Source organism: Uranotaenia lowii, chromosome 1 (assembly GCF_029784155.1).
Source record: "Uranotaenia lowii strain MFRU-FL chromosome 1, ASM2978415v1, whole genome shotgun sequence".
In the NCBI taxonomy this organism is placed as follows: domain Eukaryota; kingdom Metazoa; phylum Arthropoda; class Insecta; order Diptera; family Culicidae; genus Uranotaenia; species Uranotaenia lowii.
Genome location: NC_073691.1, coordinates 187483396 through 187508738, shown reverse-complemented (window position 1 = coordinate 187508738; position 25343 = coordinate 187483396). Strand labels below are relative to the sequence as shown.

The window sequence follows — 25343 nt, the reverse complement described above, 5'->3', positions numbered from 1 at the left end:
TAACATTAATTTAAAAAAAATCCTAATTGTTTTTTCAGGTATTAGTGGCAAAATTTGCCTATTTTACTTTCCATGGGTCAAGCTCCATAATTGGTATTGTTTTTTTCCTGAAAATTAACAAATAATTTAGCATTTTGAAATGAAATAAACGTTTTGATAAACTTACCATTTAAAACTTCGAAACTTTTGAATACAACAAATGTTTCTAGCACCGGTGAATTTCTCGGTAGATTTCTTTCGGCTTATGCCACGAAGAGCTATCAATCCAACGCGGTTTTTCTGTGGTCATTCTAACGCGTGAGGCGTTACGACTACGAGTCCGAAATTTCAGGATAGCTGAGACTTATTGATGTACTTCAACAAGGCTGGAACTTTATTTTGTAAGTTAAAGATTCGCTGGCATTCTTTCCTTGTCACGGTCTTGATCCGGTGGAAACCCGTTTTTATGAGAATCTATCCGGCCTTCGTTTTTTAAAGGGAAACCTTCAATAATCCTCAGCAGAATAATTTTTTGCTTTTTAGGCACTTGAAATGAACTCAGCAGACGGGATAGAAAGTTCCCGCGAATCGGCAAACGCTTCCGTTGAATTTGATTAGTTTTTGGATTAGCTAAAAATTGGAATACGACTAATTATTATTTATATTTAATGGGGTGATAAAATTGAGGTGCTACTATTAAATAAGATGCATAACGTGGTTTGGCTTCTGAGTTGTGTTAAATTTTGTTAGAAGTTTTGAATAGTGTATACTATTTTAAGTTGAAAATCAACTGCATAAATTGAGATTCGAGAGACATATCCACTAAGCACCTCTAACAGAATATTAAATGATATATAAATACTAACCGTCTGGCGGATGGTAGATTTTTTATTGCAGCTTTTAATGGGTGTTCTGGAAGAAGGGCCTCCATTGCTATCTGGCAGAATAGCGGATTAAACAGGATCTATAAAAAGTGCAGTTATATTTTTTTTTTGTTTTTGCAACTCAATAGTGAACTCACTTAAATCATTCCTTGACAGTCTCAGATAGTTAGGTGGCATGGGTGTAAATGAAACCCGATTTGCGAGCCGGTATGGCATTTCGAAGACTATCGGATGCACTGGGACCAGGGGTTTACAATCTTCGGTGTCTACCTGAGGCTAAAGAATTCCAAATATTTTCACTCCACTTTCCATTTGCCAGCTGTCGGTGCAGAGCTTGTCATTCTTGAACTCTCGTCGTAACGTTTCGTGCTGTTGAAAAAGTTTCATGTTTCACATTATTTAAATACATTACCAATTTGTTTAATACACTCACCTGATATCAGTTGGCACCAGCAACTATTAATATTTGATCGCACAAACGGTCTTGCTCGATTTGACGAAGTGGCCACGGATCGAGGAACAGAAACAACACTAACGAACCGAATCAAAACAAAACGCGCGCTCATTTTGACGTTTCTTCTTTTGATATCTAACTGGGATGCCAGCCGCACTTGAATTTTCGAATGTGCAATTTAAAATTATTGGACGAGACGAAATTCAACTAAACGTAATCTTTTGCCGACCTGTAAAAATAAGGCAAATGTCATGCTCCTTTTTGTTACAGGACATTTGCTGTAATATTAAATGCATTTCTCTAAACTTTCAGATGTATTTATTTAAAATCACATGTTATTTAAAATACAGTTTGCTTTATTTTAAAGGTTATTATTTTCAATGACACGTAAAAGTCATTATTTTTTTCTGTGTAGTTACCTTTTCTGGATTCTTTATTTGTTTCAAACAGTTTGAAGGGAGTAAGATGAGTCAAACCTGTTCCAAGCCAGTGGTAACGGACCCCTTGGTTTTAATGCAATTATTGTTGATGAGTTAAGCATGAACAATATTTGAATGTGCGATCGAGACTTCCCGTACCGCCTCGGATCGAAAGACCCATCAGCCACTGGTGGGTCAAACATACATACATACATGCATACATACAATTTCTACACAATGTAACAAAATTTATCAACCGTTAGCCCACAAATCTATTACTAGTCATTTCCAACTTGTTGCTCATTGATACAGACTGAGAGCAGGTGTTGAAATTTAAGCGAAATTCAGGGTTGCTGGCGCACCAGGAAAACTGGGGAAAAACTTCGAAATTTCACTATCTTACTGAGAAAAGCAAGCTCAATGCAACTAGCGGTACCGAAATTATTAAAAACAAAAAAATTGACGTGACGTGACGGGCGAAAAAATAACTTTCCCAAAAACAAATCGCAGAAACCAATTTTCTCGTCTTACATTTTAGCTAAAAACTATATTCTAGAGATTTATAGCAAATAAGTGTTTTGACAAACTTCTCTTACACTAAATCAAAAAGTTGAAGAAAAACTACGTTGAAAATGTGACGTGATGACGAAGGCATTTTCGAAAACAGGGTTTTCGATGGAATGTCACGTCACGTCACGTCACGTTTTCATAGCACTCTAACAGAATTCTCTTTAAAACATGATTTCAACAGTGAAAAGTCACGAAGCATCTACAATAATGTTTTGTACTATGAAGTGTTGCAAACTTTGCGTATTTTGATAAAAAATATCGATTGAAATCGTTTAAAATTACACTAAATGCTTTCTACAGCGCTTCAGCAATTTTAAAACATATCGTAATTTTAGATCTCGGCTTGGTTCATCTTTCTGTAGAAGACGGCAAATCGTTTAGTCTTTACCACAGCGTTCCAGATTTAAAAAAAACTGTTTTGTCGAGTTTTTTTTATTTTTCCGTATCTTCTTAAAATGAAATTGTTGAACTTTAACATGTTCAGCAGAACTGTGTATTTTGTTAAGATTAACTACTTTGTGGAAGAAATTAAAGACCTTAAATCAGGCATGTCAAACTGGGGGTTCGCGGGCCGCATGCGGCCCGCTGCCTTGGTCAATGCGGCCAGTGTAGCCCCGTTTTAAATTATCACAAAATTCCTTACTACACAGAAGTACACTGGCTCTTCTGCCACAAAATCTTAAAAATATTTTTTTTTGCTACGAGAGGAAATAATATGATTTTTGGAAATTAAAGATTTTTAAAGCGGCCCGCACACTTAAACGAGTTTGACATGCCTGCCTTAAATGCGCTATAAAAAAGTAAAGCATTTTGAATATATTCATTTTTCGTGACCTAACGTCGCCAAAAAACGTGCACCAGCACCCCTATATCAACTCGCCCGTGTTCACCAATTTAGATATGAAGCCCTGGAGCCAAAGGGGTATAAGTGACAAAATTGAAAAAATGAGATAAGCATTTATAACGAATCTTTAACTGCCAAACATCATATGTTATTCAACTATTTTCTTATGTTTTGGTCTCTGTGAAAAAACCCTACTAGCCACATTTTGTATGAACGCAAAGAGGTATACAGGGTCCGGCAATTGAAGTGCTACATTGGAACTAACATATAATTTGATCAAAACAAAAACTTTTTCTTTCAAATTTAATACGATTTACATCACAACAGATCATATTTTCAAAATCCATTGGCGCCTTTCGATTTTTTTGTCCTTGAGCTTAACCACTCGCTGCAGAAGCTCAAGGTACATATTTTAAAAAAAACCGCAGGTGGTTTTTGTGGTATTTTATCCCAGAACTTTCAACCCGTCATGTTTTGTGGAGTAGACTCCGTACTCGAAATTAACCCTAGAAAAAAAACCCACGCAAAAATTGGGACCTCTTTCCTTGGTAAGCCAATGTGAAGTTCTGCTGAAAACCATCAACTAAAACCAAAATTGGGACGTGTCCACAGTTCGAGGACATGCCGTAGAACTATTTTCGATACGTAAATTGATTGATCTACTCCTCTTCAGGGTGCTCGGTTGATCTTCATCAGGAAAGTACGAGCGATTCCGACCCAGACCTTTAATAAGACAGATTTCTGTCGTCTTGTGGCCTTTAATACGTTTGCATAGGTTCGTGATCTCTTTGGCAACCAAAATCTGTAGTTCTGTTTTTTCACGAACCGCTGAACGGCGATGAATTCATCGGCAGAAAACACGATATTCTCCAAATTTTTCATGCGCAGACCGCGTAAGCTGCGCCTTCGCCCTTTCTACCCGCTATTGCTTCTGTTCAAACGAGAGGTCTTGAAATCTTAGCATCTTGTAAGGCTGGGCCTAAAGATCATCTTCCCAGATCCGACGGCGATTTTGATCCGGTGTATTAAAATCTATCGCCAATTTAGTGTTACTACGCCAAGAAATTCTCTCAGGGTGCATCTTGATGATCTTCACCATGGTAGGTGTCGCCACTGTAGCTTGACGATCCCCACCATACTATACTTGAGTACTTCTGATCTCCAGGTATCTTCCAAGTGCGAGCCAAAATTTAAAAAAATACATACACTCATTGGACAACTCACGAAATATGTCTTTCTACCGTTTCACAGCCTGGAACTAGACAATCAAAGTACTACTTTAAGGTTCGAGGACTATTTTTTACAAAAAAAACACTTGATTACAAAATAAATAAAAATATCCTCTGACATCTTAGACATAATGTTAACAAGGTGACAAGGTGTCATCTACCTCGGTTTTGTATATTTCGTAATAATCACTCTCAAAGTTTTGTAGCAGTGAGAAGCCCTTGTTTTTAAAATAAATAATTCATTGCAGTGAATAATCTTTTCATGTTAAAACATGCAAGTGTTACTTATTTCAAAAATATCTAAATGAAATTGTTCGAGTTTTGTCGTGTTTTCTAATAATTTTGTAAGGGAGACCCCCGTTTCTATATCGAAAGAGGTTTTTTTTTAAATCAACTTTTGTTTAAAATCATACTTGTGATTGAATTTTTAAGAAAATCACCCGAGTCTTCTTAGAATTGTGTTACAGTTAAAGTACGTTTTGTATGAGAATTTCTGTTCCCTGAAGACGAAGGGCCTTCAAACTGCTATACTAATAATCCTTGGCCATAAAAACTCTCGGATACCAAATTTCCCGTCATTCATGGGTACAAATGGGTACAAAATTTGATCAAAATCGGCCAGCAATAGTTCGAGTTATTTCGTATTTGACATTGATTTATTATGGGAGCCTGCTTATTTAAAAGTGACATTGGCCATTGACTAGAATGAATTTTCTCATTATGTCACAACTTGCATAGTATATGAGAGTCCCGCAATTCATAAGCGGATTCTGCATAGTTAATCAACTTCTTCTGTCGAATTATGCTTTTGAACACATTTTAATGAAAATCATCTAAAAATTGTTCGCGGTATGTCATATTTTACAATGAATTTGTATGGGAGTCTCCATGAAATGTTATACAAAAAATCCTAGGCCCAAAAACTATTGAGTACCAAATTTAACTTCATTCTAACCACCCGTTTTGAGTGATGGTGTCACAAAAATAAGCCTTCATTTTTTATAAATATCAATATAATAAAAACCGAAACAAAAATCATGATTTTTAATCGGGAAATACATTGACATTTCGAAACGAAAAATAGCTAGCAACCCTGGAAATTGGAAATTGTTATGTTTCTGCAAGTAACCCCCACACAACAATTTCTGCGAGTCGCGTGAAGTGGCTCTCGAAATTTAATTTCTTCGTTCTCATTCCAGGAAAGAATTTGAGGGAAGAAACTTATGCTTCGAAAACCGATAATAGCTAATCCGAGCTAACACTTCTAGCTTGAAAGGGTTACTGGACATTAATCACTTAAATATTATAACTGAGATCAAAAACACCAGAAAAGGGTAAATATTTTTCAAAAAACTACTACATACAATCCCATTTACTAAAACTGAACTGAAAGGCTATCAATCAATGCCAACTTAGGTCTCGAATGCACTAAAAATTTAAAAAAATCATTTATCCTGTTGCGTGATTTATCTCAAATCTAAAAATACAATAGAAAAACTACCGTTGTTTCATCCCCAGCACCTGGTCGCGTATCGCTTCATTGTTTAGCATAAACGCCACATCAAATCCTCCATTCTGGCTACAATTTCCGCATGCAATATAAACATCCAATTTATGGAAGCGTCTCACATCCTTCCACAAACACACACTCACTGCTGCACCAAACGCCGGATCCGGAATAACCGAAACACGAAACCACCCCCATCCCACCCTTCTTGGAAGGAGATTTCCCAAAACCATACATAATGCGACTCGCTCCAGCAGCAGGAAGCATATCGGTATAAATAGCTAATTCATAAAATCGAAGAAATTGTATGAACCTTGTGGTTCCTCCCTCCCCAATCATGTTCAATTCTGAGCTACTCCAATTCCATTCACACGCGCCGTGCGAGACTCCATGTGGAATCCATATTTTCCGAATTGCTTCTTAGTTGGTTTGTTGTTGTCGTTTCTTCTTTCACCTGCTGCGGTGGGTCAGGTGTGATGTTATTTTCGCCCGCCGCCGTACCACCCACGCTATACTGTTTAGTCCCAGTAGTTCCAGTTCGGTCGACAATTTTCCGGCTGTTCCGCCCTTGGGCTAGAAGTTTATTTTTCGACAGTTTCCCTTCCCTTTTCCTTTCCGATTGGCTGGATATAACGATTCTTTCTTCAATAATCGAGCCTCCGAGCCGAGTGAGAAAAGTTAGTAAACAGTCAAACTTTCCACCGACACGCAACTTTGTATGATTTTGTGTGTTTTTTTTTCATCTTTTTTTCGTGTGGTTATTTCTCGGAGCGGGCGGGATACAAACTAGGTAATATCAATACCCGGAAAGTGGTGAACTTTGAGCTTTCATGTAGTGCGATCAGAATTTCATAGACTCTCTACTGGATTAGTTCAAGCTCTGAATTATACAGTGAGGTCTTTTCGGAATAATAGCGTTAACCGGCCGCTAAATAGTTTCTGAACGCTTTAAACGGGTCTTGGTGAATTCAGTGTTTTTTTAGTTGATGAGATCATAGATGCAAACTCAAATTAATCCTCAAGAGTTTTCAGTGTAGTTATTGAATATTTTATAACTGTGATCGGATAACGGAAAAACATGTTGAATTTAATCACCAAACTGTAAACAAATTTTTACCTAGCCCCCGGTAATTTTTTAACGAAACATTGTATAATGTTACCGTATGCTGGTTTTTTTTAAAGCATTTGTCGACCACTCGGTAATTTTAACCGAACAACCGGTTGAATATTCGTTAATTTTATGCTAATAATCTGGAGGTGTTAACTGAACGACCATGATTTTTTTATGGATTTCCATCCCGATTTTTTTTGAAAAGCTGTCCCCAAACATGGCGGTAAGCTACTAAAAAATCTCTAAGATGAATTTCGACCGATCTAACATTAGCGTTACATGCTGCTAAAGGAACTCCTAGATTAAATGTTACTGCGTGAAAGAACTATTTGCAGTTTATTTGCAGTTTATCATGTGAAAAAAAAAATTATTTCGTAGTCATTTGGATTCAATTGTGAACAAGTGCTATGCAAAATGTTACCATATGCGATTTTCTCTTAAGTTTGATTTTTTTTTTATTTTTAGGCGTATGTTTGACATCAAAAACACAAAAATGCATTTTGGCATGCCAAGATAAGGAGCATGCCAAGTTAAGGCTCACTTACCCTAACTATGTATGTAACTTGTAAAAGCAAATAGGAGATTTTTTATCTGTTATAACGAGAAGCCCGACACACTTCCATTTTTAAGTGGGTGGCTTAAGCGTCACTTCCGGATTGAAAACCACCTACCCTGTTTTGATTTGCTCAGCTGATGAGACTTGGTTGTGAGTTCCTTTCGATTCCCTATTTTAGGAAAGAAGCGGAAGGGTCTCCAAAAAGGGTTTCGTACTTTGGCCATTTTGAGGCCGCCCCGAAGGCGAGACGAAACCCTGCAGTAATTCGAGGAAAGGGGAATTAGTTAATGTTCGGCCCAATGATAAACTACCAAGGTTTAAGCCGTTGGACAAGACTCCGCCCTCTAACTCGGTTTAGCGAAAGAATGATCATGATTGGATTCGCGGCCAGCCCCCCCAGTAAAAGATCTAAAGTGGAAAAACGCGAACAAAAATGAAATAACTTGTAACCTCCTTCCCCAATACCTTGATTAATCATGTATTTGAAGTTCTCATTCTCTTCGAGACTTATCGGAGCCGACTTTCATTCCATTTATTGTGCTTTCTACTGAGATGCTTGTTTACATTTATAGTGTGTTAGGCCTACACAGCAAGAAAAATTCGTGTAATTTTAGATGGAAAACGATGCACGAAATCGGAACATCGATTTTGATCTAAAGTTCTATCACTGTGTATTTTTAACAAGAATGTAATTTTTGGAGCGTGTAAATTTAGATCGCTAAGACCAAGCCCACCGGGCGTTCCTATTTCGGTCGGTATTTTAGATGGTTTAATTGGTTGCCTTTTTATCTACTTACTGATTTTCGCACCCATTGTAGCCATCCAGGTTGGTATTTTTATTTGTTTATTTTCTCATAGCGATGACCGGTTGTGTTGCTACCGGGTTGCTACATAAACGCATCCAGTAACAACCTACTGCTCGAATGGTATTTCTCGAATCAAGTTAGTGACTGTTGGTGCGATGGTGGGTTGATAGATATGTTGCTAAATGTACTCGATTCGAGGTTTAGCAACCATTGGTGGGCTTGGTCTAACAAAGCATGTCAATGGAACCGCCTTTTGTCGTACACAGCGATGTTTATGGTATAATTGATAAATAATAACACACTGATAACTTTTACTGAACATATTTATTTTTAAAACGAAGCATAAAAAAAGTTCACCCACCATCATGAGCAGTGCCAGGTTGGGATAACGGACTTCGTACAGCCTATTTTTACCGGTCAGCGTCGTCATCAGTATTCTCGAATGCTTGACATTTGTTTCCGGACAATCAATTTTCTTGCCGAACTGTAGGATCGCAAACTGATTCGAACTTTTATGGCTGCTCGGACAAAAACAAACACAAATGGCACAAGTTGGGAATTTCCATTTAATTTTAAACAAACAGATATAATTTTACACTGTTTGTGATATACATTTCATTGGCCGCTTGATTTTAACTTCACAGAATGTAAAATTATAGCAAAACAATTTATTTCTATTCGTTTTTTGGAAAAAGGCTAAAATTACATCAAAAGGAGTTGAAATTTATATCTTTCGTGAATTACACTTGTAAAAAAATAGATCTCTCGTGTTTTAGATTCCGTATACCTTTAGAAATTTTTTGCTGTTTAGCTTACCTTTCCCTTCTATCTCAAACTTTACTGGATGTGTTCCTGGTGGAGACGTTAAGTGTTTTGTACGATGTACACGCTAGAAACTATTAAACCATTTACGATTCAAAAATAACCATTTTTAACCTTTTCCCAGGAAATGCATAAAGAACTCATAAAATGACTTTTCGGGGAGAAGTTGAAATATGGTTATTTTTTAACCGTAAGAAAGATACCATAGCAATTAGAAAATGGTTATTTTTTAACCGTAAGTGCAGTTTTCAGAATATTTATTCCATTTCTTTTACGTTACACTTATGAATTATAGCCCATTATAATGTTTTATTTGCCTTTTACTATAATATTGCAGTTTGGGCAAATACTAAAAGCAGCCAAATCACCCGGTAGAGAAGTTCCCCCAACGAGCGCTGCGGATGGCCAATGCCATAATTAATAGTTTGCAATCCGTTAACGAGAGGGGGATCCATTCATCCACGCCCGGTGGGAGATTTTTTCGAACATTCCGGCCCGTTCCAGATTCTTCCGGATGGTGAGAAAAACGATCCCTTTTGAACTTGTTTGAAACCATTTCATTTTGTAGCGTTGGACCGGTGAATGAGTCCTCGTCCTTGTCAATTTTGTTGGTGTTTCAAACGGAATGGAACCGGCGTCATCCAATCGGTACCCTGAAATTTTTTTGTTTATGATGAACCACTTGAATAATATTTAAATCACTTACCTTTCCCCATCATTAAATTTGATGTTTCTACGATTCCTAGAACCGATTTATTGGAAAACAGGATACACTTCTGCGGAGAAAAAAATTTGCTTTAAGGGCGTCCAGCTGAAATGTAAACCGCTTTCAAAATGGCGATACGGAGAACAGCAAATTACTCAACCATTTTCTGGTTTATACTCGAAAACTACCAAAATGGTTAAAATCCTTTCAGGAAAAATTATTGGAAAATAACCATATATTGGCGGTTCTTAAGTAAATATCAAAAAATGGTTATTTAAGAAACATAAATGGTTATAAAAATTCGAGCGTGTAGATGCGCTCGATGATCGTTTTTATTTGTTTATTGTAGAGTTTGTTTTGATTAAGTCGTATGAGCCACTTATATAGGGAGTTTCGAGAAAATCGCTGTGGAAGTTTTGAAATAACTTTTCAATTCTTGTTTTAAAACTGACTTTTAGAATAGCCTGAAAACTTGGTATCGCGAATTCTCGCATCAATAGCCTTTGTCTTTCCCTTCCAAATCCGAGATTAGAAACCAATCTTTTTCTTTCCAAATCAAGGTTCACAAACGCGTCCCGAAGGGGGTCATTCAGCTGATACAAAAAAAAGTGTGTGGTCTACGAAATACGGCGTCTCAAGCCACATGTTTGAAGTTGGAAGTGTGTTGGTTGGTCTAACGCCTTCAACAGCGTGTTTATGGTTTTATATGATTGATCGCCAAGGATGGCGCTTTAAATATGAAAGTCGAAATGTTTTCGCTTGAAAAAAATTAATTGACGCTTATTTATTTTGGTTAAACTATTAAGGTTAGAATTATGTGAATATTTACAGTCGTTTAAATTTCAAATTAATGTGCTTTTGATATAAGTCTTACAAAGAAAATGTTTTGCTTTATTAACACGTTACACTGTGACTTTGCACTCCCTTCCGTGAAATATGAGCAACTGCTTGTTTTACATTAAAGAAGTACACTATTTTTTGCGCGATGCTTCGTTATAAACACGGTATCAGAGATAAAATATTTTAACATTTTTTAAATGAGAATTTCTGAACTTAGGGATTTTCGACAGGGACTTCTGGTTTGGAATGAGCCGTAAAATAAATTGAAGTGGCATGAAATCTCTACATTTTGGATACAAGGAAAAGGACTTAACGAGTAGAAATAGATATCTTGATCCGATGCAATCACAAGTCGAAATCTAAATTTGCGAGTTGTCTGTACATAATCCGCCTCCACACTCCGTTCCCCAGTACGCCACTATAGATGGTTCTTCACACTCGTCGCTCGAATATTCCGAGTGTGCGCAGGTTCTACTCGAGCAATATCCATGTCTCGTGCCCGTAGAGGACAACCGGTCTAATGAGCGTCGCGTACAGGTTACACTTAGTGCGAAGTTGCTTGTGGAGTCCGTAACTAAGTTTTAGCGTCTCAAATCTCTCGTAACTCAATCTTACGTCTCAAGCCTTATTTTTGTCGTCTCATGTTTTATCTAAGTTAATCACGATCAACCAAATCATTTTCCGGCCCAAACAACCCATTGTATCAACTTTCACGAAAATCGAAAATCAACGATACGAAAACTCCTCTGCATATGGGAAATCACGTCAGCTGGCTTCCTACAGATAATGGCTCCTATCCAACATTCAGTGGAGAACTGGCCATTTGAAAAGATGCGAAAAACAATCAAATTAAATTATTCAACTTTGAAATCGTCCTAACTTTTGATTGACGCATCTTAGAGGTTCGGAAAAGTTGCTTATAAAATCTTTTGCAAAAAGTTGCAGCTTGGAGAATTTTAGTTTAGTGCAACAGTGAGGCTGTATGATTTTTTGAACAAAACAGTCCCTTTCTGTATTAATTTCCATACAAACTTCGAATTTTTCACATCCTTTTTCATCAAATCATATAACCTCGCTTTATGGCCAGATTCTGACCAGTCTATTGTACATATTTGCTTTTTTTATTTATTTTTTGCTAACTGTAATCAACAGAAACAAATTTTAGAAAAAAAATCAGTTGTATAAATGTTTATTTAGAGATCATTGAACGATTTAGTGAATAATTTTATAGGTATTGAGAAATTCACTTAGTCCAGAAGATTAGACTTGCTATTAAAAAAAAATGACTTGTGTACTGTAGCAATCAAAAACTTTCGAACAAATATTTAAAAAAAATCAATATTGAAAAGGTTTATTAAGAAATGATAGGCCTTAGGGACAATACCTCGGTCCTAAAACGGGAAATTTTTATTCTGCCATTCCTTTATCTCAATTTCAAACTATCTTTTGACTACTAGGACGTGGCCGGCGCCGTTTTTTGTGTTATTTATCCACCTTAAGTGCACGGATTCACCGCAATTTCTGCCCAAGTTTGTGCTCACATGCATTCTTAGATTGTTGAGTTCGATAAATCTCCAATGCAGCGTTCTCTATATCCGGACCCCAGGGCTTCGTATGAATTGTTATGGTGTGAATGTATTGCGTGTGAGGATGTAGGTATATTCTGGAAGAACATCGAGTGGGCTAGTTTTCTTACAGGCATTCCGGCATCCGTGTTCATACCTGGCCAGCTGGCAACTGTTTGAACATTTTTGTTTATATAAGAGAAAACCACATCTTATCTGTATGCTACTTAGTGGATACGATGGTAATCTGAGACTATCGATCAAGCTATTGATGGTGCTAATAATTTCGAAGGACCAAGTACAGGAGATCTTTATAATTAAATGTCAAGGAAAATGGTTTGAAGCAGCTCTATTTTTTTCGAATGCTGATTTAGATAATGACGCTTGCTAGTTGATGCATAGTATGCGTTTCTTCTGGATGGTAATAAAATGGCTGTATAGTCTGTTTTAATTTATCATTTCTAGAAAAGCAAATAATGCGACAATAATTCATAACTGAATCATTCTACAAATGGGGGCGATGTTACACACGCAAACAATGGCTTTCCACCCGGCACGTTTCTAACTGGCAACGTGAAACCAAAACATTTTGTGTCGGAAAAATGGACAGGTCGTAAATTTGGGACAAACCGTAGTACAATATTTTGTTTTCCAACCTGTGAAAAATTGTACCCGCTGCTATTTAGTTTTTGCTTCCAATATGCCTCGGCTTGATAAGACGAATAGGTACATCCGATTGATTTATATGCAAATTTCTTTGAAATGATACCGTGGATAGATCATAACCGGAATCTGTTGTTTCGAATTTGTATCATCTAAACTTCTAAATAGTTCATTATAAATAATGGTTTTGAACATGAGAAAGAACTTTGAGAAAGTTTGAAAAACTTTCAAATCGAAAGGACAATAATTCAACCATCAATCAAACTTACCTTGCAGCGGGATGAAGCTCAGCAGGAACACGATGCCAATCAAGCCGGGCAGTCCGATTTCCCGGTAGATGAAATAGCCCAGCACGGCCATTTCGATTGGACCCTTCCAGATGTCGTGCAGGAAGCTGGTTGCGGTATCAAACTTCGCCACATCGTTTGACATCAAATTAATCACCTGCCCGATGAGGCCGTCCGTTCCGGCCGCCTTGGTGATGCGCAGGGCCTGTGCCGAGGACGAAATCCCCCGGTGCCGCAATGTGCAAAGGGAAGGAAAATGATGGACGTGAGCTTGCATTTCAAAAAGGCTAACAGATCGGTCGCTGTTGTGGGTGGATGTTATATGTGGATGCTACGTCATTCATGATTTTATCGCAATTATGACTATTAAACGAGAACATCTACCTCTTATTGTGTGTCATGATGTGGTCTATCAAACGCTGCTTAATTCTCAATTCTAATCGTCTGTTGACTGACGATGAAGACTTCATTCTCACAACTCGAATTCTAATGTCTGTTGAAAGTGATGTTGGGAGGTGGCCTAAGATTTTTAATTCCTTCGATAGACTATTTCGCGTTCCACAATCCCAACTATGGTCTAGGCAAGTAATCGGTGGGCTTCAATGGTCCTTCTTCTTTCGCATGCACAGAACAGATAAACGCGTATGGTTTGGTTCCAAAAACACAACTTTAATTAAAACAAGTATATTGACTTTGAACTTATATTACATGGAGTTTACTTAAACTAAACATGAATATACATGACCGTGCTAATTGGTGATCGAACGAGTACTGACTCTACAACTAAGCCTACGCTAGAATCCCCATTTGACCACTCACTGCTCCCTCTTATGTAACCTTTGCCAGAAATTCTCCCGTAGCAAGAGCCTTGAGAGCCCGCGGCATCATTGATGGCTCCAATTGATCGTTACTGACGGTAATAATGATGATCCTCTCGAAATTTGATCCACTATTTGGGAGGGAGAAAAATTGCTCCCACTAAAACGATTGTTTGTAACTGCCATCGCTAGCTGACCACGACAGGTTTGTATCTACGCAGCACAATTTCCAAAACCATTTGGGGGATAATCAATCAGGGTGAGGTGATCGCTTTTTGACTCCAACATTCTCACCCACCCTGAAATTTCCAGAAATTTCTGAAAAGAAACAAAGTATCCTCTTCGACGTACAATTTGATATTTTTGAATTGTTGAAATTATTGGGATTCACTATCACTGTAGATTGGTAAAACGCAAACCTTCTCGGCCTCTCGTGTAATTGATCCAGATGCCGTTTTTAATTTCACCACACGTACAGTGCCATCGGACCCAGGGTACACCTCTTCTATCCTGCCCATCCTCCAGTTGCAGGGCGCAGTACGCTCATCACAAACAACAACTAACCGTCCAACTTCGACCTTTACAGGAGACTTCCAACGTTTGTTTCTTCCTTGCAGCAGGCTAAGATATTCGTGATGCCATCGTTTCCAAAATAACTGTTTCTTTTTACATATCAACTGAAAATGGCTGAGACGATTATCAGGGCATGCTTCCATATCTTCTTCGGGCAAATCCTGCAAACTAGTACCAATGATAAAGTGAGCCGGAGTTAGCGGTTCCAAATCAGTCGGATCATCCTTCAACGGCATAATCGGGCGTGAGTTTAGGCAAGCTTCAGCTTGAATTACGAGTGTTGATAAATCTTCTGGTGGAAGAGGGGTTTCGCCAATCACAATCAACAAATGTTTCTTTGCCGACCGAACCGCAGCCTCCAAAGCCCCCCAAAATGCGGAGAGGCAGGAGGACTAAAGTGCCACTGAATCATCAGCCTTGAGCATTCCTTGGAAACCTTTTCATGATGCGTTTTATTTTTTAACAGACGCTGCAACTCTACAAATTTGTTTCTTGCGCCAACAAAATTGGTTCCATTATCTGAAAAGATTTGTGAACAAAATCCGCGCCTAGAAATGAACCGTTGCAAAGCCTTAATGAAACAATCGGTAGACAGATCCGTCACGAGCTCCATGTGGACAGCCTTTGTGCACATGCATATAAAGATAGCTACGTAGGCCTTGACCGCTGGGCGACGGGGAGCTGGTCTAGTGTACATTGGCCCAAAATAGTCCACACCTGTATTTGCGAATGGTCGGGACTCCGTTACACGGACCGCTGGTAAGTCTCCCATCAGCTGTTGAATGGGCGTAGGCCTTGACCGGAAACACTTGATGCATTTATGCACTATTTGCTTGGCAACGCTTCTGCCGCCTAGTGGCCAGAATTTTTGGCGAACCGATGCAAGAAGGAGCTGAGGTCCGGCATGCATAAGGCGAAGATGATAATGCTCAAAAATTAATCGGGTGATGATATGTCTTGCAGGTAGGATCACTGGATTTTTGAAACCGGCAATTTCGGAAGAATTTTTCAAACGACCACCTAAACGAACCAATCCATCCTCGTCTAAAAACGGGCGAAACCATTTCAACGGAGATTTTGAGGAGACATCTTCGTTTTTCCTTAGTGCTGTAATTTCCGCCGCAAACGTTTCCTGTTGAACTCGATGAATCAAAACTCTTTCAGCTTCTTTTATTTCAGCGCTGGACAGAAATGCATTAGGTTCACCTTCTAATTTTTTTTGAATCAGTTTCATAAAGCGTAATAAATATGCCGTTTTCCTAATCATTTCAAAATAACTAGAGAATTTCCCAAAAAACCATTCATTGAAGTCAGCGTAGCTCGATCCTGTTGCAGCAACTGTTGTGCGTCGTAGCTCGTCATTTCCAACGTCTGCTGGAATATCATCTGATGAAGTTGGCCACTGTTCCCTGTTTTCCTTCAACCATGCTGGTCCGTTCCACCAGAAATGATTATCCACTATGTTTGTAGGTGATATTCCTCTTGAGATTAGATCTGCCGGATTGTCTAAGCCTGATACATGTCGCCATTCACATCCGTTTGTTAGAGTTTGAATTTTTGATACTCTGTTGGCTACAAAGGTAGTCCACGTCAGTGGTGGAGCTTGAATCCATCTCAACACGCAGGTCGAGTCTGTCCAAAAAATAGTGCCGATGGTTTGGATTTTTACCGCTTTTCTCACCTTCTCCTCGAGTTCAGCAACTAGCAGCGCTCCACATAGCTCTAAGCGCGGAATGCTCTGGCATTTTAATGGTGCTACCTTTGATTTAGACGACAACAACTGAATTTTAACCGCGCCTTGGGCATCGAAACTCCGAACATAAATACAACCACCGAACGCTCGCTCTGACGCGTCCGAAAAGCAATGAAATTCCACTGTAATTGCATTAGGCAAAATAACGCAACGGTTCACCTGGATCTGATTGAAAACAGGTAGCTGATAGTAGTAGTTCCTCCAAATCTCACCCACCGTAGAAGGCACAGGTTGATCCCAGCCCAACCTATTTCCGCATTCATCTTTAAGAGTCCAGAGCTGCTGCATCAATATCTTTGCCTTGGTTATTGCTGCACCAAGTAATCCCAATGGGTCAAAAAGCGTGGCAATAACCGATAAAATACGACGTTTGGTTAAAGTTTCGTGTTCAGGAAGCACAGGTACATTGAAACGAAACATGAGAACATCTGAGTTGGGTAGCCAAGATAACCCAAGAGTTTTCACCGATGGATCTGCGTCGAGATGTATCGATGAATCCAAAATTGCCAGGTTTTCCTTAGACACACTCTCCAAAATTTGTTTAGCGTTCGAAGCGAATTTTCGGAGACGGAATCCACCGCAAGTAGCAGCTTTTTCCAGCTGAATCCTCAGCTCGAGTGCTGTCTCAGCGTCGTCCGCCCCCGTAATAACGTCATCCATGTAAGTATCCTCCAAATATGCTTTCGCTGCCAACGGAAATCGATGCCTTTCATCTAACGCCAATTGCTTCAGAACCCTTGTTGCCAGGAAGGGCGCGGCCTTCGTCCCGTAAGTAATTGTGTTCAGTTCATACGTTTTAACTTCGTTTAATGGAGAGGCGCGCCATAGAATGGTTTGCAACGGCCTATCCTTAGGGTTGACCAGCACCTGTCGAAACATTTTCTCCACGTCTGCTACTACTAATATCTGTTTCGTTCGGCATCGGAGTATAATTTCTCTTAAATCATCCTGAATGACAGGGCCAGTAAGTAGAAGATCGTTCAGTGAACATCCTGAAGAAGTTTTGCAGGATGCATCAAAAACCACTCTTAATCGGGTAGTTGTGCTGTCCTCTTTAATAACAGGGTGGTGTGGTAAATAACATCGCTTAACTGAACTAACCTCCTGGGGAATAATTTCTTGCATATGCCCTAACATTTCGTATTCGGCCATAAACAAAAAGATATTGTTTTCGAAGTTCTTCGTTTCTTGCTAATCGTCTCTCGGTGGAATGTAAACGTCTCAAGGCAATATCCTTCGAGCTTCCTAATTGGCCCCAAATGTTGGTAATTTTTGGAAGTGACACTATATAACGGCCCTCTCCATTACGCTTTATGGATTCCCGGAACATATCTTCACAACGTTGTTCCTCTGGTGAGTATTTCCGGCTGGTTCCAACTTCTTCTGCAGCCCAGAATCGTGTGAGAATTTCTTCCAATTTCGCTTCCATAGAAACGTGGCAATTAAGTTTTAGTGATTGACTTGGATCCGCGAGCCCTCCACTAACGATCCATCCAAATACAGACTCTGTAAGTGCCGGCATGCCATCCCCTAAGGAAATTCTACGGCCAGTCTCAAAATATTCAAAAAATGCCTCGATTCCAAGAACGATGTCGACCGACTTGGATTCGAAAAATGACGGATCTGCCAGTTTAAATCCGTCTGGTATTTTCCATTCCCTTGTGTTGATTGTAGTAGTTGGTAGATTCGCTGTTACCCTTGGAAGCACAAGAAAACTCATTGGCTTGTTGAAGTTAGAGTTTTTAGACTTGATAACAGCGTGCACTCTTTGCTTCACCTTTAAAGAGGCTTGACCAATTCCAGACACGGAAATTTGAACCCTTTCGCGTGACAAGTTAATCCTTTGACTTAATGTTTCTGTAATGAAGTTACTTTCCGAACCCGAATCCAGGAGCGCTCGAGCCGGAACCTGACAGCCTATGTCATCCTCAATCAACACCACTGCAGTCGCTAATAAAATTCGTGAAGTGTTATAAGCGTTGCAATTAGAAACGGTAGTGCTTGTAGTCGCCGTGGTAGTCACTTCAAAAGACGGGTTTGATTCTTCAGCCTCCTCCGTAGCTGATGACGTGTTGCTGATCCTAACCTGGGAATCCTCCAGAACTCCATCCTGCCGGTTGGTTTTGAAGCATACGAGCGTATGGTGTCGCCCTTTACAGATTCTACACGAGAATCTTGACTGGCATTCCTTAGCATGGTGACCAATTCTAAAGCAATTCCGGCACAACGAATGACTTTTCAAAAACGCATCTCGTTCGTTTACTGGAAGATGTCTAAAATCGGAGCATTGATGCAAAAAATGATCCTCCTTACATAACGCACATTGAATTCCAATTGACTGTGCAGTAGCGTAACTCGTTCTAAGTAAAGTGGGCCTTGATCTATTTGTAGAATTTTGATTAACTCCTTTAGATTCTATCACTTTCGGCGGAAGCGATTCCAGGATCCTAATACGTCGATGGAGAAAACTGATTAAATCTTCTATGGTATCCTGTTCTTCTGTTGAGGAATGCTCTTCCCAAGATCGACGAGTTACATGATCCAGACGTGCAGTGAGGAAATTAACCAACAACAAATCTTTATAATCGTTAACATGAACCACCTGGTCAAGAGTGTGAACTATTCTCTCGAATCCATCTAAAAGGGACTGGAGCTCCGTCACCGATTCCTTGTGCATCGTGGGTAGGCCAAACAGGGAGCTAATCTGTCTTCTCTTTAATAGCTTACTATTACTGTACCGATTGACGAGTGTGTCCCATGCTACCTGATAATTAGCTTGTGATACTTGAATAGGATCTAGTAGGGCCCTGGCTTCTCCTTGCAAGCATCCTTTCAGATAATAGAACTTTTCAATATCTGGAAGTTCTGGTTTAACATGAATTAAGGAAATAAACAGATCTCTAAACCCGAGCCATTCATCAATATCACCTGAGAAGGAAGGTAACTTGATTTGAGGTAGTCTAATATGGTCATGTGTTTCTTGAATTGTCGAATCTAATCCCCTAGGCAACTGTCCAGAACTATTCGGTACGGTACGATCCTTAACCTTGCTCAACATGAAAGCCTTTGCTTGATAATAAAGATTACTAAACTCTCGTCTTTTCCGCTCAATATTTGGATTATCTTCCTCAACATGTTCCTCGTGTGATTGAATATCTATCATCACATTTTCGAAACCTTCCCACAGCTCGTCCAACCTTGTAAGCCGCACCTCGATCATCTCCGTCATGGTATCGTCCGTAAAATCCTCCACAAATCGGAAAATGTCCTGTAGGGATGCCTGGATGTTGGAACATTTCACCGTCAGGTGCCTCAGTGATGGGTCTTCCTTCTTCGTAGTTCTTGAGCCCGGCATGACGTTGCGTAACCGTAATGCAGTAGTAGAGATGGGTAGGGATGTAGTAAGCCACTAAATACGTCCAGCTTCGGCCAAACATATACTGCAGTAATTTACCTCAACAAAAAAATCAGGGGCACTTCAGGTTGTTGTTATCCGCAATGCTTCACTTATGGTGATACTCAATGTCCAAACGCCCAAAAGACAGAACGTCTCCGAGGTGAAATGTCGCAAATTGAGATAGTCGTTCTGGCGAACGGTTGATTCTCAGGGAATGCGTAGGTAGTAATTCGAAGAGGATACAAATTTTTATTTAAAAGGGGTGTATTAACTGTGCCCAAGCGACGGTAGAACATACACTATTCTAAGGTTATTTACCTGAGAAACCTTTTCCTGCGCTGCCTCTTCTTCTAATGTGGTCGACTTCTTGGTGATTGGTAGATAATCCTTTTTTCGTATGGTACCGGTGTTGTGTGGTCGGAATTTTGCCAAAACCGATTTGTGATTTTCCTTGTAGTCCGATGCGTTAACCGAGCTCGAAGAGAGATGAGTTGAAGATCCAAAGGGGTGTTAGGATGTTGCTAACTATTGGCTGAACATATACTGTGAATCTGTTGCTTAAATTTACCTGGAAAAACAGGCGGCCGGCCTGTCAGTATTTGGTTCTGCCAAGTTAGTCCTCTACGTTCCTCCGTATTGTGATTAGGATGTATTCGTTCGAACCCAGAACCCAGAAACAATGGTTTCTGCGGTTATCCGGAAAATCGTTCCTCGAGTAGTTTGAACCACGTGCACGCAAAAGAATAATGTGTTAGCGGGGTCCTGAACTGTGGCTGAACATATACTGGTAATCTGTGTCTTATATTTTACCTGACAAAAGTAACACGATGCCTATCCAGTATTTCGATAATCAGCTTCGTCCATCCAATCGATTTTGTAAATTTCTAACAATGATGTGGAAATGTGGTTCGTGCAAGATGGCTAATTAGGACGCCGGCATGCAATGGCGAGCCTTCCCTCCAACTCCAAACGTAATGGCGCCAAGTTCCAACAAAACCACAATGGCCCTTGGTATAAGGTATTGGCACGTCAATTTACTGCCCCGTGGTTCCTCATATCCGGTTCGAAGGACCAATGTTGGGAGGTGGCCTAAGATTTTTAATTCCTTCGATAGACTATTTCGCGTTCCACAATCCCAACTATGGTCTAGGCAAGTAATCGGTGGGCTTCAATGGTCCTTCTTCTTTCGCATGCACAGAACAGATAAACGCGTATGGTTTGGTTCCAAAAACACAACTTTAATTAAAACAAGTATATTGACTTTGAACTTATATTACATGGAGTTTACTTAAACTAAACATGAATATACATGACCGTGCTAATTGGTGATCGAACGAGTACTGACTCTACAACTAAGCCTACGCTAGAATCCCCATTTGACCACTCACTGCTCCCTCTTATGTAACCTTTGCCAGAAATTCTCCCGTAGCAAGAGCCTTGAGAGCCCGCGGCATCATTGATGGCTCCAATTGATCGTTACTGACGGTAATAATGATGATCCTCTCGAAATTTGATCCACTATTTGGGAGGGAGAAAAATTGCTCCCACTAAAACGATTGTTTGTAACTGCCATCGCTAGCTGACCACGACAGGTTTGTATCTACGCAGCACAATTTCCAAAACCATTTGGGGGATAATCAATCAGGGTGAGGTGATCGCTTTTTGACTCCAACAAGTGATTTGCATCGAGCTGATCTGATGGGAAACGTGTCCTAATGTCCGTACTAGAACGTTCTTGTGGAATTCTGTGTGATGTTAATTGATTGTTTCGAGAAAGACGCCTAAATGTATACAACCGATAAGATACCGAATGTTTTTTCGGTTATTTTTAATTTGGGTATCACTCAACAAACATTTTCTCTGTGATTTTGAATCCGCAAAATCTGATTTTCGACAACCAGCTACCGACCTGCCGCGCTGATCAAAGTTTAATTTATGGCAGCTATTTTATTGCTCCAAGGATCCTATTAACAAAAAAAGCCGGAAATTCCAGCCCAGTTGGCCCAAACTATTTTCGTAGCATTTCCCGACGGATCCGAGCCGGCATTTGCCAGAGAGTGTGACTTTCGGTTGACAGTATCAGCAGAGAAGCACCGAAAGGCGCCAGCTAGTTACTTATTCAAAAGAGATCCGAGGCGTTCCTTTCTAATGTCCGCCCCATTCTCGAGTTAGCTCACCGGGATGGCCGCTGGGTGGGACATTTCGGAACCACACCGTTCATTCTCGAAAACGGATTAAATTCCCCAAAGAACAAACCAAAACTACGTAAGCACTATCTATAGGTACAGAGCTACCGGCTCCGGTGAAAACTGAACGTACGTGTGCATCTCCCGTGAACATGTTCCGGTGCGAATTGTCAACTTTTGGGTTCTCTTTTTTTGCATTCGACTCACACAGAGGCCATCGAGTGAATAATTCAGCCAATCACAAACACACACTCGCTACAAAATGGGACATTAAATTCCACCCAATTGGGCATTTCTAGGGAATAATTTATCAATCGGAAATTATTTAAACGAAAGTTATCCCTGTAGAATGACGTTTCTGGCAGATTTTTGTTTCCCCTAGCATCGGATTTCTGTCATGTTGTGTGATGTAATGGATTCATTGCTTTCAATCCTGTAAAAGATTCCCATCCGACTTACCTTCTTATATAACAGCGAACAACATGCTACTCGAATTTTCATCCCGATTTGGAAAATATACAGAATAAAATGATGGAAAATGGCCACCGGAATCAAGGAACAAAGAACAATTCCAGTGGCGTAGTAGAACGCCTCCTCTCGGCTGATCGTCGTTTGACCTGGAGCAAAGTAAGACACCAACCCACCGAGGCAGAGCGGCTGGAATATTCTATAGAGAAAACAATATTTCATTATAACAAATTTGTTCAGATAGAAACTCAAATTTACCTGGCAAACGAATCCACCGATGTGTAGATCAACCCATTGAGTAGGATTGTACTTCCATAAATTCCGAGGATCACCCTCAGAAAGCTAGGGCGGTCCTTCTTTAGCTCCAATCGCCACCGGTCTTCGAACTGATAGCTCAGCTGCTCGCTCTGGTGCCCCGATAGGGTCTCGTAGATGTCGGACTCTTCGATCGGACGCTCGAGACCGGTCCGGAACAGGGGTTTCAGCCACCAGAAGGTGTAGCGTGAGATTGAGCCCGCCTTGATGACCGGATTTTCCTCCCGGCGCATCTGGTGGATGCTGGGATCTTTGGAGTATTTCGTTGGGTTCATAATTGTTGGTCCGTTTCAGGCAATTTTATGTGGATTGTCAACAAATGGAAAACTTTTTCAAAACATGATGGTTGCACCTGAATTTGCCCTACGAAATCAATTTAAAAAAAATGGAAAAAATGTACAATTTCAGAATCGATTAGAACTTTGAACTTAGAACTTGAATAAAACCTAAATACAAAATAATGGTTCAAATTCAATGTTTTCAATTAAAGTAGGATAACAGAAATATTATGCTAATTACATTTTTAAACACACATTTTTAAGTTCAAATTGATTAGTGATTTTAGGGGTAAACAAAATTTAAAAAAAAAAGTGACCTTCATTCACCTTTTCATATTTCTAATGTAAATTGGTCGCTGAATCCAAAAATTATTGAAAAAAAAATCAGTAGAACAGAATTTGATTTTTTTTTTATTCTGAAGGTATATTTATTCATGAGTTTGCTCTTTACATTATTTCTTTAATACTAAACTGGCCAAGCCGCTTGAGGAGTACCTAAATCCTATACTACCTACTTATACATTTTTGTTGTTGTTATGGTCGTTTTCACGCGAAGAACAACAAAAAGGAGAGATGATTCCAAAAATTTTGTAGTTTTTTTTTTTGCGGACTCCCCAACTTGCTTGGTTGTCTTCTCAATACGCTGTTCATTTATCTTTGCGATCTTCCCAACACGCAATGAGCTTGTCCTCTAATCTAGCATTTTTCCATACAGCTGTCCTCTCAACTCGACTTTTTCTCTACATCTGTTCTGTTAACATGCTGATTAACTTTGCGTTCCTCTCAACAAGCTATAATGCTATCCTCGCAATTAACCTTTTTATCTTACAGCTGTCCTCTCAATACGCTGTTCGTTTATTGGTTCGGTTTTCCCACGCACATAAGGATGTCCTCCTCATTTGTGCGGTTCCCCACCACGCATAAGGCTGCCCTCTCAAATCGCCTTTTTTTAACAGCTAGCCTTTTAGCACACTGTTCATTTAAGCGGTCTTCTCAACACGAAATAAGGCTGTCCTCTAAATTCGCCTTATTCTTTACAGCTGGCCTCCCAATACACTGTTCTTTTATTTGTGCGGTCCTCCCGTCACGCATAAGGCAGTCCTCTCAACTCACCTTTTTCTTTACAGCTGTTCTCTCAACACGCTGTTCATTTGCTTGCGGTCCTCCCAACACGCTATAAAGCTGTCCACTCAACTCGCCTTTTTCTTCACAGCTGTCCTCTTAGCACGCTGTTCATTTATTGGTTCGATCCTCTCGACACGCGATAAGGCTGTCCTCTCAACTCGCCTTATTCTTTACAGCTGTCTTCTCAACACGCTGTTTATCTGTGCGGTCCTTCCAACATGCAATTAGGCTGTCTTCTTAGCTCGCGTTTTTTTCACAGCTGTCCTCTCAACACGCTGTTTATTTATTTGGTCTTCCCAACACGTATAGGTCTGTCCTCTCAACTCGCCTTTTTCTCTACAGTTGTCCTCTCAGCATGCTGTTTATTTATTTGAACAGTCCTCTCGACACGTGTAAGTCTGTCCTCTCAACACGTGGTTTATTTTTGCAGTCTTCCCAACACGCAATTATGCTGTCCTCTAAACTCGCCTTTTTCTTCGCAGCTGTCCTCTCAACACGCTTTTCATTTATTCGGTCCTCTTGGCTCAACAGGCTGTTCTCCCAACTCGCCTTATTCTTTACAGCTGTCCTCTCAACACGCCGTTCATTCGTCTTTGCGGTCCTTACAACACGCAATAAGGCGGTTCTCTCAACTCATCTTCATCTTCATAGCTGTCAGCGTGTTGACAGCTGCTCATTTTTGCGGTCCTCCCAGCACGCAATAAGGCTGTCCTCTAAACTCGCCTTTTTCTTCACAGCTGCCCTCTCCTTTCTTCCCAGCTGTCCTCTCAACACGCTGTTCATTTATTGGTTCGGTCCTCTCACGCACATAAGGCTTTCCTCACAACTCGCCTTTTACTTTACAGCTATCCTCTCAACACGCTGTTAATTTATTTGTACGGTCCTCCTAGCACGCATAGGGCCATCTTCTCAATTCGCCTTTTCTTTATAGTTATCCTCTCAACACGGTTTTTAACTTTTCGGTCCTCCAACTCGAAATAATGCTGTCCTCTCAACTCGACTTATTCTTCACAGATGTCCTTACAACACGCTATTTATTTATTTGCCCTTGGATTTTATCGACTTTTTTCGGCGAGTTTTAATATCAAAAACCAAAATTTACCAGTTGGCCAGACGCTTCGAGCTACTATGGCATTCGTGTGGACAAAACTACTGACCATCGTCAAAACTACTTTGATTTTGGATATT

General features: G+C 39.9%; 1 protein-coding gene across 3 annotated transcripts in view; it reads right to left on the bottom strand.

Moving 5' to 3' along the window:
- The window catches only part of LOC129740445 (ATP-binding cassette subfamily C member 4-like), a 79997-nt gene that overhangs the window by 39899 nt on the left and 14755 nt on the right, over positions 1 to 25343 (bottom strand). For all 3 annotated transcript variants that reach the window (XM_055732125.1, XM_055732137.1, XM_055732134.1), the window contains exons 2-4: positions 22696 to 23115; positions 22429 to 22636; positions 13225 to 13447 (exon numbers count right to left, since the gene is read on the bottom strand). In XM_055732125.1, coding sequence (XP_055588100.1) covers positions 13225 to 13447; positions 22429 to 22636; positions 22696 to 23027 — 763 coding nt within the window. In that variant the 5' untranslated portion in view covers positions 23028 to 23115. The remainder of the gene's footprint in view (positions 1 to 13224; positions 13448 to 22428; positions 22637 to 22695; positions 23116 to 25343) is intronic.